At 45.2% G+C, this 17230-nt stretch overlaps 1 protein-coding gene across 1 annotated transcript; it reads left to right on the top strand.

The window, feature by feature from the left end:
* The first annotated feature begins 1103 nt into the window (after positions 1–1103).
* On the top strand, positions 1104–17230 carry Ada3 (transcriptional adaptor 3). Its single transcript, XM_065449443.2, has 5 exons — positions 1104–1769; positions 2888–3037; positions 5286–5467; positions 8965–9244; positions 16239–17230. The coding sequence occupies exons 1-5, from the start codon at positions 1431–1433 to the stop codon at positions 16524–16526; spliced, it is 1239 nt and encodes a 412-aa protein (XP_065305515.1). The 5' UTR covers positions 1104–1430; the 3' UTR covers positions 16527–17230.

Genomic DNA, 17230 nt, shown 5'->3' with positions numbered 1-17230 from the left:
TACCGGGCTCGCAGAAAGGGAACGCATCAAGGCAGATGACGATTATCGCTGTGTGGCAGAAGGAGCACTCCAAAGGGTGTAAACGTTTTCTTAGAGTGTGCTGATAACGCGCGGGCCGTTCGTTACTGCAGCCCCTTCTGCCACACAACGATAATCGTCATCTGCCTTGATGCGTTTCCTTTCTTTAACGCTGCGAGCCCGGTACTTTCCAGTAACGAACGGTATCAGCATGATAGCATTCCTGACAGAAAAGTAGCGGACGCAGCGTTTTCAAGAAAGGAAACGCATCAAGGCAGATGACGATTATCGTTCTGTGGCAACAACAATAATCGTCATCTGCCTTGCTTGCGTTTCCTTTCCTGAAAACTCGGCGCTCGCTACTTTCCTGTCGACAATTAATGCTGCGTCACATTGATAACGCGCATGCCGTTCGTGACTGGGAAGTACCGGGCTCGCAGCGTTAAAGAAAGATACGCTCCAAAGGGTGTAAATTTTTCTATAAGAGTGGAGTGTACACACTCTTAGAAAATGTTACACCCTTTGGGGCTTATCTTGTCCCACAACGATAATCGTCATCCGTCTTCCCCGCGTTTCCTTTCTCTAACGCGGCGAGCCCGGTACTTCCCAGTGACGAACGGCATGCGCGTTATCAGTGTGACGCAGCATTCTCGACAGGAAAGTAGCGAGCGCCGAGTTTTCAGGAAAGGAAACGCAAGCAAGGCAGATGACGATTATTGTTGTGGGACAAATTCACACCCCAAAGGGTGCAACAGTTTTAAGAGTGCACTCTTAGAAAATTTTACACCCTTTGGGGCTTATCTTGTCGAGGGCCGCATTGTGCCTGTTACAATGCGGCCCTCAACACGAATGCCGAAGTGCAGACGCGATCTCGAAAGCTAAGATTTTGCGTACTGCTGCGTTGGTTTAGTCTGCGCTGCGCTTGTTTACGAACTAATGCAACAGCAAACGCTATTGTCGGTCTAAAATAAAATAAATAAAAAAATTACGCCATCTTGAAGTATTAATGGGAGCGGAGGTCTCACAGGTGGCGCTGCCTACATTTCTACTTCAATACGCGTATATTGACAGAGCATATAGCGCTTACGTTTTTTCCTACCTGTCATGGCGGACGTTAGTCGTTTTCGGGCTGCTGCGTGTGGTATCGCGCTTCGTTTTCTCTCTCACTGACCAACTTGCCATTAGAAAGTTTGACACCGCTAACAGTTTCGACCTGCTACCAGTTCAGAAGCGCACAAATGGCCAACGTAGGAGGAGGAGATCCGTGAGCTGGGTTCACACAGTGCGTTGCAGCGGCACCCGCGCTTTTCCTTTTTGTTTAATTTTTGTGAGCGGTGCGGGGACGCCGTGAACGAAGCACTGCTTCCGCGTTCTCTCCTAAGCGACACTGTTGTGACGGTGGAAGTGCACTCATGAAGGGCAAAGGCAAAGGTTCCGAGGAGTGTCCGCTGCAGTTTCCAGACGTGAGTCCGGTGGACCACGTACAGGAATGCCCGCGCTACACGGCAATCGCCCAGGGCGACGCGGCGCTCTCTCTCGAGGACTTGGAGCCACTGCAGCTCGAGCTCGAGACGCTTCTGGTGTCGGTGTGCGAGAGGCGCCGGCGGTTGGCGCACGAGACGCAGCTGCTACTTTCGTGGCAGGAGAAGAAGATTCCTGTCGGCGGTAGTGGCACACCGTCGGCACCGGGAAAACGTAGTCGAGTGTCGCCTGATGGCAAGCCGTCGAAAAAGTTCAGGGACGGTGGAAAGGTAAGCAGTGCGCTTTTAGGGATATATAGGGAATGACCGGCGGCCTAAGGGCGGCACGTTCAAAAGCACGTTTCGGCTGTGCGGCGATTGTGTACATTTGAGGGTGGTTTCAGTGATTATGGTGTGCGGGCTTTCATTCCTTGCACACTGGGGACGGAAATGTGTGGCAGATTTTGGGGAATGCCTGTCTCGTTAACAGGGGTTTAAATCAGTTAATTTGTCTAATTTACCGAACATTTTACGTCGGTAAAGAAAGAAGGTCGGCGAAATCTGACTTTAAAAAATAGTAATAATGCAGGTAAACGTTGTCTCTCATTTCAAATTTAGTGCATGGACCAGTCAGAAAACGAAGTATTTTTTTTTTTGTTATCTCGCATGATTACATGGATGGAATCACTTTCGTAAGTGCCTAGTGCAGTCACTCAATAACAGACACGACTCGATACTGAGGAACATGAATGTTGCAGAGGATCCGTTGACGTAAAAGCGGCAGTTTCCAGGCGGATTTGATTTTCTTGGTTAGTTTATTATTACTTTACCACATGGCCGTTGGACTGCCACAGTTTCAAAGGCTATGCAAGAGCTAGTGAAAGCTATGGCAGTTCCTGTTCCAGTCCTATATAAATAAGCTTCGTTTATCGGGAGACTGTTGTATTTTACTTGGTCAACCGAAAACTGCTCCTAGACATAGAGTAAATTTTTTACTGTTGTTTGCACACATAAGATTGCATTCGTGTTTGCACCAATCAAAGCCGGTTTTTGTGTTATCTAATCATAGTTGCCAGTCATTCCACTATGAACTATTGCTATCAGAGAGTTAGTTTAGACTGTTTGCAGTGCTTAGCTTGTGCAGCACAAATGAAACGCTAGTACCAGCTCCCTGCCTTTATGTACCTGCCAAGTGCAGCCGAATGCCTGAATAACTCTATTGACTGTGCAGGAAAGAGAGAGAGAGAGAAACAAAGGAAAGGCAAGGAGGTCTTCCAGATTGTGTTCTTATTTGTGCCAATGGCATTCAATGTTTTGAACGAACTATCAGATACAGAATGTGGGTTTTTGCTTTGTGTGCATCTTCGCTGAAATGAAGTGTGAACTTAATTTGGTATTGTATGCTGCAGGTTTTCACAGGTGGGCGGCCGCCGCGCAAGCAGGTGGCATCGAGCTCGTCTACATTGGCTACTGGTGTCACTTCTGAAGAAGGGCCATCAGTAGCACGTAATGACGCACCAAACCGTTTTTGGGCTTCCCTGGAGCCCTACTGTGGTCAAGTAAGCCAGCTTTTTTTCTGTTAGGTGCCTACCATCATAATAGATTGTTCTCGTGAGACTTTCAATGATTGGGTACAGTTTATGATGCTTCTATTTAGTCCTGCTACCTCGCCGCTATGTCTGGACGATGAAAGGTTATCTTGAGAGGCGTGCTAAGGCTGATATAGTTTGGAATTTTGATAGTGTGTCACCGCTTGAGCTTTAGAGCTCTGTAGGGTAATCTTTTCTTGCATTTTCTTGGTGGATGCACACACACACAAAAAAACTTTTTTCTTTGGTATTTGGCAAATCAGATTTAACCAAGCATAGTTGCCAGTCATTCTATTGCAGACTTCTGCTATCATGGTGTCAGTATAACTAACTCTATGGATATAAAATAAGGCAAAATAGTGACAACTGCAAAAACATTCCCATGATGCCATTTTCGTTGTGCCAAATGTAATTACTACTCTTACAATTGTTAATATAATGTTATATTAAAATAAAAATGCTCTAAATATAATGCGAAGATAAGCTTCTGTACATGTTACATATGTATGGGCTCCACGTAACATTCATTCTGTACAATTCTGGGAAAGATGCGTTTGCTATTTAAATAGGGGTGTGCATGAGAGTGCGCATTTGCATGCGCCATGGCACCATCGAATTGCACAAGGCTAAGAATTTCAAGCCTCAATACATCCTGTCTGGATCATATCTTATAGTCTGCACTTGCTGTTGACTCATACTGAGGACTTAATAGCCCATGCTGGATGCAACGAAAGGAAGTTTGTAAAATGCCACAAATCGTTCTCATTACTTGTCATTATATAATCACGTGTACTGTTGCTAGTCTTTGTTTGAGTGAGCAGTCATATGAGAAACTGTCACTTTTGCCCGTGTGTGCTCAAATTTTGTCCAACCCTGAGAATTATTCACCTGTGTTTGTTGCAATCTTTCTTTGTTGTATAAACAGTCATAGGTTCAGATACCCTATTGTTGCAATCTTCAGCTCTAGGCAAAATGCATTGCAATGCATAATGGGACTAATTAGCTAAATTCCTGGCTTTTACATCTCAAAACCGTGATCTGATTGCGATTCATGCCATAATGAGGAAGTACTCTGGATTAATTTTGATCAGCTGGTGTTCCTTTACATGCACCTTAATCTAAGTACACAAGCTTTTTGTTGCATTTCAGCCCCATCAAATTGCAACTGCTGCACCCACAATCTTTAGCTCAACGGTGCAACGGGTTATACCCATGCCACATGGGAGAGGTTAATGTCATTAAAAATCTAAGGCCTTAAGTTTCCTAATGCCATTATACCTTGTTCGCTGCTATGTGTGCATATTTAATGACATTAAACGTTGCAATGGCAATAGCTGCAGTGAAATGGTTAAGGTTGCTTGCCAATTGTAATACAGATTTAAAAATTATTTCGGGAGCAAACATTTAAGAAATGGCATGAAAAACATTAGTACTAGATATATTTTATGTCGTTTACTTCAGGAATGTCCTTTTTGCACCCAGCCGCAAACTATTTGAAGCTAAAACTTTCGATGCATTCGATGGCCAAGTGAGCAGTGATGGTTGTGAGAACACACTGTGCTGCAAAAAAAAAAAAAAAGCTGTTTCTTAAGGGAAGTTAAGAATATAGTAATTGCTTTTCGCTACAAATTCATTTTGTATTGTCAGAATGTGGAGACATTGGGAATGAGAGTACCCATTTGATGGCCAAGTGAGTTACAAGTGCACACTACGTCATGAATAGAATTAAGTTTTAATGACACTAAGCATGTCCGTGTGGCGCCCTGTGAATGGCATTAAATCTTAAGGCATTAGCAAGTTAATGTCATTTTCTGTGCCCTTGTGGCAAGAGTATTAGCCGCTAAGCTATCGTGGTGGGTCTTCGTAATATGACTGAGGCTTTTAAAAGAAGGCGTCTGTTTATTGGAGGACATCCTTGCCTTCGAGGCCTTCCAAGAGCATTACAAAAAGCTGGAACCTTTTCATAAAGTGTTCCTTGTATACTGTTAAGACCATACATTTGTTGTATTGACATCATCGTCGCAGCCATCTTGGAATACTAGCACGTGTAGAAACTGCGTATCCAAGGGACGTGACAGCACGGCAGGCGGGACTTGTGCTGAGTGTCAAATTGATAACAGTGATAATGGGGTGAAAAAAAGCCCTGATATGGAAAACCAATTGGTCTGGCTTACACATTCCAGCACTATGTTGTTTCTCATCTTGGGCCACTCGGCAGGTGACAGCTGAGGACGTGCGTGCCTTGGAAGAGCTGATGCGTGCCCGTGAGGAAGAGGCCTCGGAGTACCTGAAGGTGCCAGCCCTTGGCCGTCACTATGCCCAGCGGTGGGCGCAGGAGGACCTTCAGGAGGAACAAACACAGGGGGCACGAGCCGCGGGCGGTGGAGCCCAGGGAGCGAGGTGCTGTGCGGCGCTTGCTCTTTGACCCTTTGCAGTCATAAGAATAGGCAGTGAAATGTTGTCATATTGTTGCATCCGACACGAAAATACCCTAATTATATTGAATATCCCGAACATTCCTCCGATATTGATAGGCACGCTATAAGGTGTCTGAAATTTCTGCCAAGATACACCCACCAAGGCCATGCATAAAAAGCGTATGTTGGTGGTGTAGACGGTACGCTTCATATATTTCTTTTAATTATATGCCAAAATCCTGACCTATAATGTGGGAATGTTGCGGGAATGACGACATGTCAGAGGTAATTCTGGTATACAGGTATCTATGAACCCTTTACTGGGACCAGGCTTCAGTGACGTTATACCTGGGGAAACGTATGAACAAGGAACATATCAATACTGTTCTAATTTACATACATTTTTCTTGTTGTGGCCGTGAGATTCTTTAAGAATGCACATTGTCACTTTTTTTCATTCTTTGAGGCATGTTAAAGGGGCTCTGAAACGCTTTCTTATCAAACCTTAGAATGGCCTCACTATTAAAGTACGTCGTCCCACGAATCTCAGCCGCAAAAATTTTTCAAATACTTTAGCTATAAGCGGAGTTATCTCACAGATACCTGGCTTCGTCTCTCTTTTTTGGCTTTGCTAATACGTTGGAAGATACATAGCCAAGAAGCAAAAGTTGAGTGTTGCGGTGGCAAAAAAGCTTGTTGCGGCACCCTGCGGTGGCTGTGGTACACTACACTATGGAGAATTCCGCTGCCATCTAGGAGGCCACGCGCAGCAGATGCAGGTACACGCAGTGCGAAGATAAAATGATTTTGTTGTCTTTTTGAGATTGCACACTATTAATTGGCAATTATGCATTACAGAATGGTTTTGTGATCACGAAATCAGCCAATAGCATTGGACAACCAACTGCTTTCGAGCAGCTTTCAATTACAACATTGGGTCTCTCTGATTATCAGTCCCTGACAGTCCTGGACTGCATGGGACTGCTGTGCCACATTCCAGTTTGCTTGGACCGCTTTAGAAGCTCTGCCCACCAGTCCAAGAGCTGCAAGAATTGCATTCGTTTTTCGCGGAGCCGAAGTCACGGACTGTCCGCACACTCCCGTAGCTGTCAGCAGACTTTTGTTTGGACCAGCGCAAGCAGCTAGCAGACGACAGCTGTCTGAAAAAGATGCACATGGTGCTTGCCGCCATGTTGTGAAAGATGCTGTGTGCTTTTGTGTACTTTGTGGATTCTAGACGACAGATATTTTGCACTCAGCTATCATGTCTGTTACATCAGTGCTTTGTGAGCCATCATGTGAGCTTTTCATGAGACAGGAAAATCCTGCAGCTTTAGGTCTTCATATTTCTTTAAGAGAGAATCACAGTAATCAAGCACACTTGCTTGCTTTCTTTGCACGTCTCGCTAAATCTGTTATGCTCATTGCTATACATTATGTGCCTGACAGTCCAGGAAGAGCTGATGGATTCCGCTTTTCAGGTGAGTGAAGCTGGTGTGCAAGGAAGCATATGTCGCATGTGGCTATTTCACGCTGGCAGCTGGGTTGGTACACAATCGAAGCTTCGCCAATTATTCCTTCTGCCTCCTAGTTTGAGCATTTGTGTTTTGACATGCGGGATTAGTAGATGGTGTACACACGCTCTGTCTTAGATACTTGTGTGTTTTGCAGACTGCGTCGTGAGCTTTGAGATTATCGGCGGGCGCTTTATGCGTGAACAGCACCTCGGCAAGATTGCGATTTTGTTGAGTAGTGCCAAGTACGAGTAGCTACGAGCAGACGACGGCATGCTGGAGAATTACTTCCAGTCATGGTGCTTTCAAGTGAAACCTTGGGACAGTCCCCGACAGCTGAATTACATAACTGTGGCATACCCTTCTGTCAGGCCTAGTCGGACCGGAAGCTGTGGTTGCTTTGCAGACAGTCTGGGACTGCATAATCGCAGATGCCCATTTGCGTATATGAGAGCAAGCGTCTGTTCACTGGTTTTTACACAAGTCTAATTTCCCTGCTGCATGCAGTGCAATGTTTGGCTCACACGTTGCCAGAAGTCTTGTTAACAGATTGGCAATGTTTTGTTACTATGTTTAAGAAGTGTTTCAGGGCCCCTTTAAGTTTTCTTGTATAGCAGTGTGCCCTTAATGTGATTGAGTGCCTAGCATTCAGCACAAACACAATTCATTGTGGAATTCCAAGCTTATTGAATAAAGGTGTCTTGCTTCAGTGCACAGGTGTGAATAATACCTATTTTGCTTTTATGAAACAACCACTTGACCACTTTGAATGAAATTGTTGCATTTGTGAGAAAAAGGAAACAAAATTTTATTTGGTGCTGGGAATACCTTTACAGAAATCGCCAAAAATTGGTACCTTAAAAAAATTAAAGTGCGAAGTTTACAAATTTGTAACTCTGCACCAAAAACAGATATCACCAATTCTGTAAACTACATCCGTTAGAGCATTTAAAGCAAACAGATTTGATATGTGAATTTACAGCTTACGTAAAATTGTTACATTTATGAGGGTTTTGCATGTGTCTTACTCAGAAATTATTGTTAGTATATTTTAGAGTGGTGTATATGCATGAATTTTGTCACCTTTAGATGTATTATTAGGTGCAGTTTACAGATTGCTAAATATTGCCTTTTATTCGTGAGTTACAGCGTTGAAAACAGAATAGTAGAGCTTTTTGAAGATTTTCTTAAATATTTCAGAATAAATGTGTGGCCTAAATGAAAGAATCTGCTTCCTACAGGCACTGGATATCATATTCTTTTTTTTTTCAGATTTGACAAACATATTCAGAATTGATGCAATGGTTGCTGATGAAAACAATGTATTTGTCTCCGTGTAGCTAGCTATATAGGAGCTCTCAAGTTAGAGCTTCCTCTTAAGTATGCATTAATGTAAAATCATGAATATAAAATGAACCGATTTAAGCCTCTTACAACCGAAATACCATTTGCAGTTGCCAGAATTACATTTTAGGTTTTTTATACAGGGCTTACAATCTACAAATGCATGTAGTTATGAATCACTAGCTATGGCTGTTCTGCTTAGTACGAGGTTGTAATTTTTTATTCCTGGCAGCCAGAGCTGTATTCCACTAGTGGTTGAGGAACTCTAGATTGTCACAAATATTCTACAGCCTTGCACTGTGGCAACCTTTATACCCTCTCCAGCTTCTCATTAGTATCAGTACCTCCTTAATTTATAGCCGACTGTTCAGGTTTTTGCCCTAAGATATCAATTCCAAACAGAGCTGTCTACTGCCAAAACCAAAGTGGTTGTGCCTAAGACAAATTTGCGTGAATCCTGATTAACTCGTGCCCTAGTTATGCACATGCAAAAGTTCTTCAGCAATGCGTGACAATAACAAAATTACACACACGTAAACATCTTGAATTGTTACTGTTTGTTCCATGTTCAGAAAGGTCGATACTGATGCTTGAAATTGCACTTCTGGTGGGTTGTACCCAGGTCGCCACAGCAGACAAAGGGCAGCCTCAACTGTGACACGCCATCATCGGGCGGCAACAACAGCAAGGGAGGCAGCGGCGGGGAGCCCCTGGGAAGCCTGACACAACGGCTTGTCTCCTGCCTGCTGGAGGAAAACCTCTTGTGCCCTCCCCTGGAGGAAAACCAGCTGGGACCCCCACTTGGTCCGAACCCCGGCCTCGCGCAGCAGTTGGAGCGACGCGTGCGACGAGAGCTTCGTGAGCACGGCCTCCTGACCGAGACTGACAACCCAGATGACCAGGTTGGCATCAGATATTTCATAATCACCAGCCCAATTAGGTTTTCCTAAGTCATCACACTTGCGAAATTTCTGACTGTCTCTTCATTTCAAAACTGCTGCTTGTTGATTGGCCAAATGTATGTTGGTCTGCTGCTGCCCGTGTCACTTGTGAACTAAAAATAAAGCCCATGTCCACTGTAAGCTGCACTTTCTGGAGCACTACATGGACACTGCTGAAGTACCACTGATGAGATCAATATTTGTGGCCCCTTTTTAACATATTGCAAAGACGTGCCAGACATTTCACACACTGACACAGGAGCCCTTGCTGGCTAGCCATGTTGTAAGGTTTATACTTCATTGTGGCAGCAGCTGCTTACAGCATGAGAAGATTTAATGCTCATTGAATTAATGGGCAGTGAAATTGTCTTTCATTGAATTCTGCATGAGTATTTTCAGCTGCAATCAAAGCGGACACTGCTTAGCGTCGTGAATTTGAGAAATGCAACCCTGACATGATTACTGCCAGTGAGCACTGTTTTGGGAGTACAGTCAACATCCTGTTTTCCGGATGCCGAATTATTCGGACATGCGTGATAATTCGGACTCCTTCACAGCACCGTCAGGTGCCCCATAGAACCATTGCATAAAAACCTCGGAAATTTCGGACGTTCAAACCCTTCGCCATCCGATTTATCTGACTTTTTACCCCTAACCACAAGTCCAAGGCGGCACCCATAGCAGCTATTTTAATTATCTCGTAGCCTCGACCTCCCACTCTCGCACACTGAACCGCTAACCATAGCCAGCCACAGCACCACGGCCACCATATCGTATTGACACCTCAAACCAGTGCTCTCACAAGTCAATCCATTGGTAGCCATAGCCAGCCATTGCTATGGCCATAGCTTTTTGTATTTATCCACATGTATTTTGGTTAGCTTTGTGATAGATCATGTGATAGTGTTGTGCTGCTTTGTGCTCTCTTCGACGTTTGCTTTGAAGCTTCCCACTGTTTGGTGCTGCGCTTTTCATGGAGCGGATTCGCTGCTGACAGCAATGGCGCCAACTATGCCATTCTCATCTTCGCCTATGGCTTCGAAGCACGCAAATCCTTACTGTAGGCTGATAGTGGAAATAAAAGCCACCATCTTCAAGAAAGTTGAAAGCAGCCAGTCACAAGCCAGCGTGAGAAAGGAGTTCGGACTTTTGAAGCAAACAGTTTTGGATTTCATGAAAAGCAAGTTGAAAATCTTGGAAGTGGCCAGAAAGTCAACCGAGGCTCGAAAAAAGAATGAGTCAGGGTGTTTATCCAAAGCTTGAGGAAGCGCTCCTTCTGTAGGTAAATACCATGACCGTAAAGCGAATCCCAGTCTCAGGTTATGTCTTGAAGCAAAAGGCGGAAGCTTCCGCGCTTCAAATGAATGTCGAGGACTTCAAGTTCAGCAATGGGTGGCTCAGAAAATTCAAGAATCTTTATGACCTGAAGTTCAAGAACATGGGCAGGGAAAGCGGTGCTGTCGACGACTCAGCTGTCGCGCAGTATCGGAATGGAAAGCTACAGTCTTTGTTGCAGCAGTTCATGCCTGAGAACATTTTCAACTCTGATGAAACTGGATTGTTCTACAAAATGCTCATGGAGAAAATGTTTGCATTTGCTGGTGACCCCTGCCATGGTGACAACCACAGCGAAAAGCGGCTGACCGGCCGGCCTTGTTGGTAGCATCATGTCATGCAGAGAGAAACTTCCATTGCTTGTCATAGGGAAATCGAAGAATCCAAGGGGTTTTAAGGGGGCAACCTGACTTGTTCAGTACAGTCGCCGACCGATTTTCCGGACTCCGAAAATTCAGACATGCCCGATTATTCAATCAGCTTCGCGGCACCGCCATTCTCCTTATAGACCATAATGTATAACAACTGCAGAAAGTTCGGACACCTTGCAACCTCTCGTCTTATTTTTGGACACTCCTTGAGCCAACTCGGTCGAGAGCACCATGCACCGACTCTTACCGGTGCATGGTTTGACTTGCTGAACGCCATTTTTGTTTTGAACGGAGCTTCCTTGCTGCCCCACGAAGTGGCGCTACTGGAAATCCCCGGTCATCATCATCGTTTCTGCCTTGTTTGATAGAGTGGCTCTGCAGCAGTTCCGGTTTCAGCTTAGTAAGCCATGTCAAGACAATCCAGCAGCTGATTTGTTTCTTTGCGCACGATGCTGCGAGCAGGCCACGTTTTTCGTTTGTGTGACTGGTGTTGGCACGGTGGTGTTTGCTTTGTGTGCTGTGTCGAGGTTTCGGTGATCCAACGCGGCATACGGAAACATCGCGTCAAGTCTCTAATGGTGCCGACAGTGCCCACGCAGACTGCGCTGGGGAATGCCGGCAAGTGGGTGCCGGGAGGCTAGGATTTGTCGCCTTCCGATGTGCACGCTACTGACGCAGAAAATGTTCTGCCAAGACCTGTGCAGCGGTTCCGGACACCGTCTCATTTGACAGTTTCACAGGTGCTCACGCTGCTGTACTGACATGCGCAGAACTTGATGACGGCGAGATAATTCGTGAGGTTTCTGCTGCACCGCCGGACGATGACTCTTGAGTCGGAAGATGACGCACCATGTGCTATGCTGCCGTCGCCTGCGGAGCGTTACAAGCAGTGACTGTGCTTTCAGCCGCCTATAGTGACCGTACGACCCTCTCCGAGATTCAGGCATACCTGATTGCACGTAAATGGAACAGCGTGCAATGGCGCATTCACGATTTCTTCAAGCCTACTGCCGAGCCCGAATAAGTGCATAGAAATAAAGGATTTCATTTTTTTTTCTTAATCTGCTTTTTTGGACACCTGTTTATTCGGACATTTCCGCAGTCCCTGTGAGGTCCGAATAAACGGTCGGCGACTGTATAAGGCAAAAAAGAAGGCCTGGATAACACAGCAGTTATTCAAAGTGCACATTTGCAAGTTGGACAGAAGGTTCAAATGGCAGAATTGAGAGATTCTGCTGTTTGTGGACAACTGTAGTGCACATGGCCACATGAAAGACCTAAAGGCTATACAGGTGAAATTTCTGCCGCTAAACACCACATTAGTCCTGCAGCTGATGTACCAAGACCTGATCTGCTACCCGAAGCTTCTGTACAGGTCATATGTGCTCAACTGCATGGTGCTGTGCTCAGACAGCGGCAAAAGTTACACCTTTGACTGTAGGTCTGCTGTTGGCATGCTTGCGGACTCTTGGAAGACGGTTACACAAGAGACACTTCGCAACTGTTTTCTCCATGCTGGCTTCACACTCGGCACTGAGACGGCTGACTCGCCTGTAGGAAATGACAACGTGTGGGATCAATCTCCTTCCATGGACTTTGCATTTGACGACCTGTGCGCCGCTGGCGTTTCAATCCAACTGGGATAACTTTTGAAGGATTCGTCGATGCCGACAAAGATAGCGAACTCTGTTCGGAGTTAACCAGTGATGAAATCATCCATTAAATGACGGTGGATCTGGATGACTCGACACCAAGAATGAAGAGCCAGCACGCCTTACGAGCTCCGGGTTGACGTGGGCACTTATGTTGCTGTCATCAGTACACAGTGATAATAAGACCCTGGCTGAAATTGAAGCAAACATAATCATGTGTAAGCGGAGGACCGTGCAAAAGGGGATCAACAATTTTTTCCCGCTGCTAATACACTAACAGGCACCGTTGACTCAGCTCAAGATAACGCCGGCGACATTGATGGCACCCGCTGTCAGATTATTTTTTATTTTTATAAATGACTCTGCAGAGCCACCTCAATGATACATTAGCAGAGTTGCGCAAATCCGACACTCCAAACTTGACCTTCTCCATTCAAGAAATACCTATAAAATAATGTGTTTTCTGCATGCATTTGATTTTGAAGACGTTTTTGCGCTTCCTTGGGAGTCCGAAAAATCTGACAGTGACTGTATTAGCAGTGAATATAGAAAGGGCACTGCATTAGTTACCATGTATTTCTCATGTTTAACAGGAACCCTCATGTGACATTCCCTGTTATATTACACTGAAACTGCTGAAGAATGCTGAATGCTGAGTGAAGGAAGAGTGCTATTTTTTGCGTGAGCAAGGGGAAAACGGGTAGGAGAGCAAGCTCAAGGTAACAGAATCAAGTGCGAAGGGGGGGAGTGCGGGGAGCCAGGTTGGTGTGCGGCTGCTTGTCTAGCGTGGCTGTGCATGGCTGTCAGCGTGGCTGAGCACATACGCAGCCGACATGCCCTGTTTTAGAGGTAATCTGCCACGTGTGTAAAAGTGGGTGTGCCGAGGTGGCTTGCCACCATGTGCGCTGTCTTCCTGCATGTTTAATACTGGAAGTTACTGATGAGTCTCTGATGAGTGGAGTTTCTGGTGAGGCACATTGAAGTGAGAGGCAGACGGAGCATTCAATTCTCGCTGCTGGTGCTTTCCATGATAGCATTGTCCCACTGTGGGCGAACTTATTACAGTAAAACCTTGTTAAACCGTACCCGCTTAAACAGTAGTTTCATTTTGAAAGTAGTAACGTCAAATCCCTGACTCAGCGGCCATTGAACATAATGTGTTTTGTATCTGCATAAACCGTACCAGCTTATTGTGTACGCATCGGTTAAACATAGCGTTTCCACTTTTCGTCGCGCAAACACGGCGGTGTGTCGTCTCCATCGGGCAGCCTGGCAGAACGACATGCCTCAGAGATAGGAACAATGGCCTCCAAGCGCTCTGTGCGTTTGTGCGTGAAGCCACATCAACATCAACATCATTTCGGGGTCGTGCCAGAGAGCCTTGTGGTGTCGTGCAAGCAAGGACTAGCGTCATGCCGAAGCTAAGATAAAAAAAAGGTGCCGAGTGCTCAGTATAGAAGAAAAATTAGACATCGTCCGTGCTATTGAACGTGACACGAAGTAGTCGGCGCTGGCACGCGACAGGGATCTGCTGTTTACTATGGTGTGTGGCATTTGGAATGCGAAGAAGTTGTTCGGCAGCGCTGTTGCGACCGTGAAGAGATGTCGGCTACGAGGTTTGACTTTTCACCGTTGTTGCCTCTGTTGTTGCCGAAGTGTTGACTAGCGACAGTGACGAGGACGACACGGAAAGCGACAGCATGGGCAATTCAGGCCTGACAGTGCCAGAAGCTGCGCATTACATCAGCCTCGTGAATGCGATTGTCGTGACGAGAACAGCACCCAGCAATGAAAAAGGCGCCCCGGGACTTCTGCAGCACTACCGCGCACGTGCATGGAGAACATGTAACGCCAACAAGTAATCTGCCATGTGAGTGTTTGCGAGAAGAGGGGGCCGGCTGAAAAGATGGCACATAGTAGCTTCAGTAAGTTTGAGGCCGCTGTTGTGCTAGGCCGCTACACCATCAAACGAAAATAACACTTTTGTCGCACGAAGTGAATAAATACTACATGTTTTTTCCCCTTTCATTGCACTCTCTCTGAATTTCGTGTTCCGTTTTCGACTGGTAAGTGGCCGATCTCATGCTATTTTGGTTAAACAGTACTACCGTTTAGTACATACTTTTTCCAAGCTCTGGCCTACTACGGTTTAACGAGGTTTCACTGTAGTCACTGGAATGGAGTGGATGCGAAAGTGTAGTTGATTTTGCTTTGTACCGCCGGCATGAAGATGTCATTAACACGTTATGAAACCGTATCTTTCATTACTGACTCAAATATGACAAAATTATTTTTTTCGCCATTCAAATTTACTTTTCCCAATTGCTCTGTAATTTGGAAAATTTTGCAGCCTCTTCAGTGCACTAAAATTCAATTGGTGGCTGTTAATATCGCATAAAAAATTTAATTTCCCTGTAACGAAGTGAAGTGCCAACTTTACCGATTTTGTTATGTAGAGGTCTAGGTGTATCGAAATTTCATTATATTGAAATACTATCTTTCATGTAAGTAAATACAGTCTCCAATGGATTCATCTTACATGGAAGGGGCTGCAAGATGTATGCAGGATTCTTGGTATTCTTTTGCGGCAGCAGTGAAGTCGCATTATATTGAAGTCGTGTATAAACACACTTCGTTATACCGAGGTTCGAACTACCTGGTGCTCTCTGGATAGGAAGGAATGAAAAGTATAATATTTCGTTATACTGAAGTTTGTTATATTGAGGTTTAGCTGTACTATACAGTTGCTGATCCACAATTTGGACATTGTTAATCATACAGACACCCTTGCAGGACTGTAATGCAATGCATTAGGATGGCCTAAATTTCAGACACCTTAATTACAATGCTCTGTTCGGTAGTTTGCATTAAGTGTGCACAACTGCATGCCAATTTGACTGCTGAAACAAAGAGAAAGAGCAATGCTTTTGTTTGGTACATTGTGCGGGCCTATATGAAATTTAAAGTAGCAAAGTGTGCTACTACTATAGATAGCTATGAACTAGTCAATTTACTAATCACTGACTGCGCTCCAGCCGCAGGGCAAGCTAGAGTGTTTTGTTGCTAAGGCTGCATTTGTGTGTTTTTCATGTATGTCCTGTGTGTCCAGTCTCTGCTGAATTTTTGTCACTCAGAAATATGAAGGTGGCTTCAAATCACGCCTGCTCCAGACTAGCTGTAAGTGCCAAAAAAGGCAGCAGTGAAGCAAGGGAAGTGCCGGACATGACTGTTGCGACGAAACTCACTTTCGTTAAACTAGTGGACCATAGTCAAACACTGGTGGAGTTACCAGGGGATGGAGGTCTGGTGCATACATTGATGATGCTTTCATCTGTCTGTAGTGGCAAGATGACACTGGTAAAAATACAGACAAAGTCGCACGCAAGTGCTTGTAGCAGTGTGTTGACAAGCTTTGCTGACCACTATGGTAGAACAAAGGGCCGACTTTTGTGAAGAATTTTTTTTTTACTCCCAGTATAATTTGGCCTAAAAGCCCTATTGTCAGTTCTGTTTGTCTTCCGTGCGTGTATACATGTTGCACTGAAACAGTTGGCTATTGACATAAATCCTTCATGGAACTGCGTTCTCATACTGCAGGTCATGACAGAACTACGGAGATGCCAAACAGAGCTCCGGAGTATCAGCAATCGAAATGGAGCTCAGCTTAATGCACTTCTGAGGCGTGCCCGTGAGAGCCTGGCACAGCAAGAACTGAACCGGCGCTTACGGGTGGCCGACCATGAGCTTCTCGAAGCCTGGCGACGGTTGGCTCAGGCACGGCAACGCAAGAAGACCCCATCCAAGAAGGACCGTGACATGGCTGCAAAAGCACTGCGTGACCGACAAGCCCTCCTCAAGCAGCGAGCATCAGCGGTGCATCGATAAATTCCCAGAAAGAAAGTGTCAGTTGAGCTGATGAGTTGGACTGCCTGTACAACATTGCACTGAAAGAATGCCTGCCCAAGAAAGACTGCCACTTAGCCAGTAAGGATCCGTGCAACCTTCTCTTGGCAGGAGCCATTCTAAGTGCGACAGTAAACTATTGGAAAGCCATGTAACCAGTAAAGCAGCTACTCTTCATTCGACTACCTACAATTCGTCATTGGCATCATGAGCTTCCTTAGGCTGTGAGAAGCTTCTAGGAAAGTGAGCAAATTCTATGTGGCAGTGTGAGTGTCATTCTAAACATGCAACTTAGTTGCCCCAGTGCTGCACAGTAGACAAGTTTTCAAGCTGCAACCATCATCAGGGCAACAGTTAGCTCTCAAGATGTATCACCAAGTGCACGTAAACCGACGGTGAACATCACTGTTCAAGCTGTTGATCTCCAATCTTTAAAGGCAACAAAGGAGCATGTCTGCAAAATATGGAGCAGGCATCAAAACACAAACTTTACATTACATAACTTCCAGTTATCATGCGACATTTTTTTTGTGTGTGTGTGTGTGAAACTTAATTCACATGTTGTCCATACTGTTAATGCTTACCATATTCATCATCATCACATTTTTTCTGAAGGATATAAAAGGCAGCAGTGCAGAGGGGACCACTGTATGTGGACTTGAATCTCTCATTTCTGCCAGTTCTCA

The sequence above is a fragment of the Dermacentor albipictus genome, chromosome 9 (genome assembly GCF_038994185.2).
Source record: "Dermacentor albipictus isolate Rhodes 1998 colony chromosome 9, USDA_Dalb.pri_finalv2, whole genome shotgun sequence".
Classification (NCBI taxonomy): Eukaryota; Metazoa; Arthropoda; class Arachnida; order Ixodida; family Ixodidae; genus Dermacentor; species Dermacentor albipictus.
Note: the sequence above shows the minus strand (reverse complement) of the source record. Positions and strands in the feature narration are given on the sequence as shown.

Coding starts and splice junctions, on each gene's coding strand:
- Ada3 (XM_065449443.2), top strand. CDS start 1,431: ATGAAGGGCAAAGGCAAAGGTTCCGAGGAGTGTCCGCTGCAGTTTCCA. Junction 3,038..5,285: donor TGGAGCCCTACTGTGGTCAA/GTAAGCCAGCTT, acceptor GCCACTCGGCAG/GTGACAGCTGAGGACGTGCG. Junction 5,468..8,964: donor GGTGGAGCCCAGGGAGCGAG/GTGCTGTGCGGC, acceptor GGTTGTACCCAG/GTCGCCACAGCAGACAAAGG.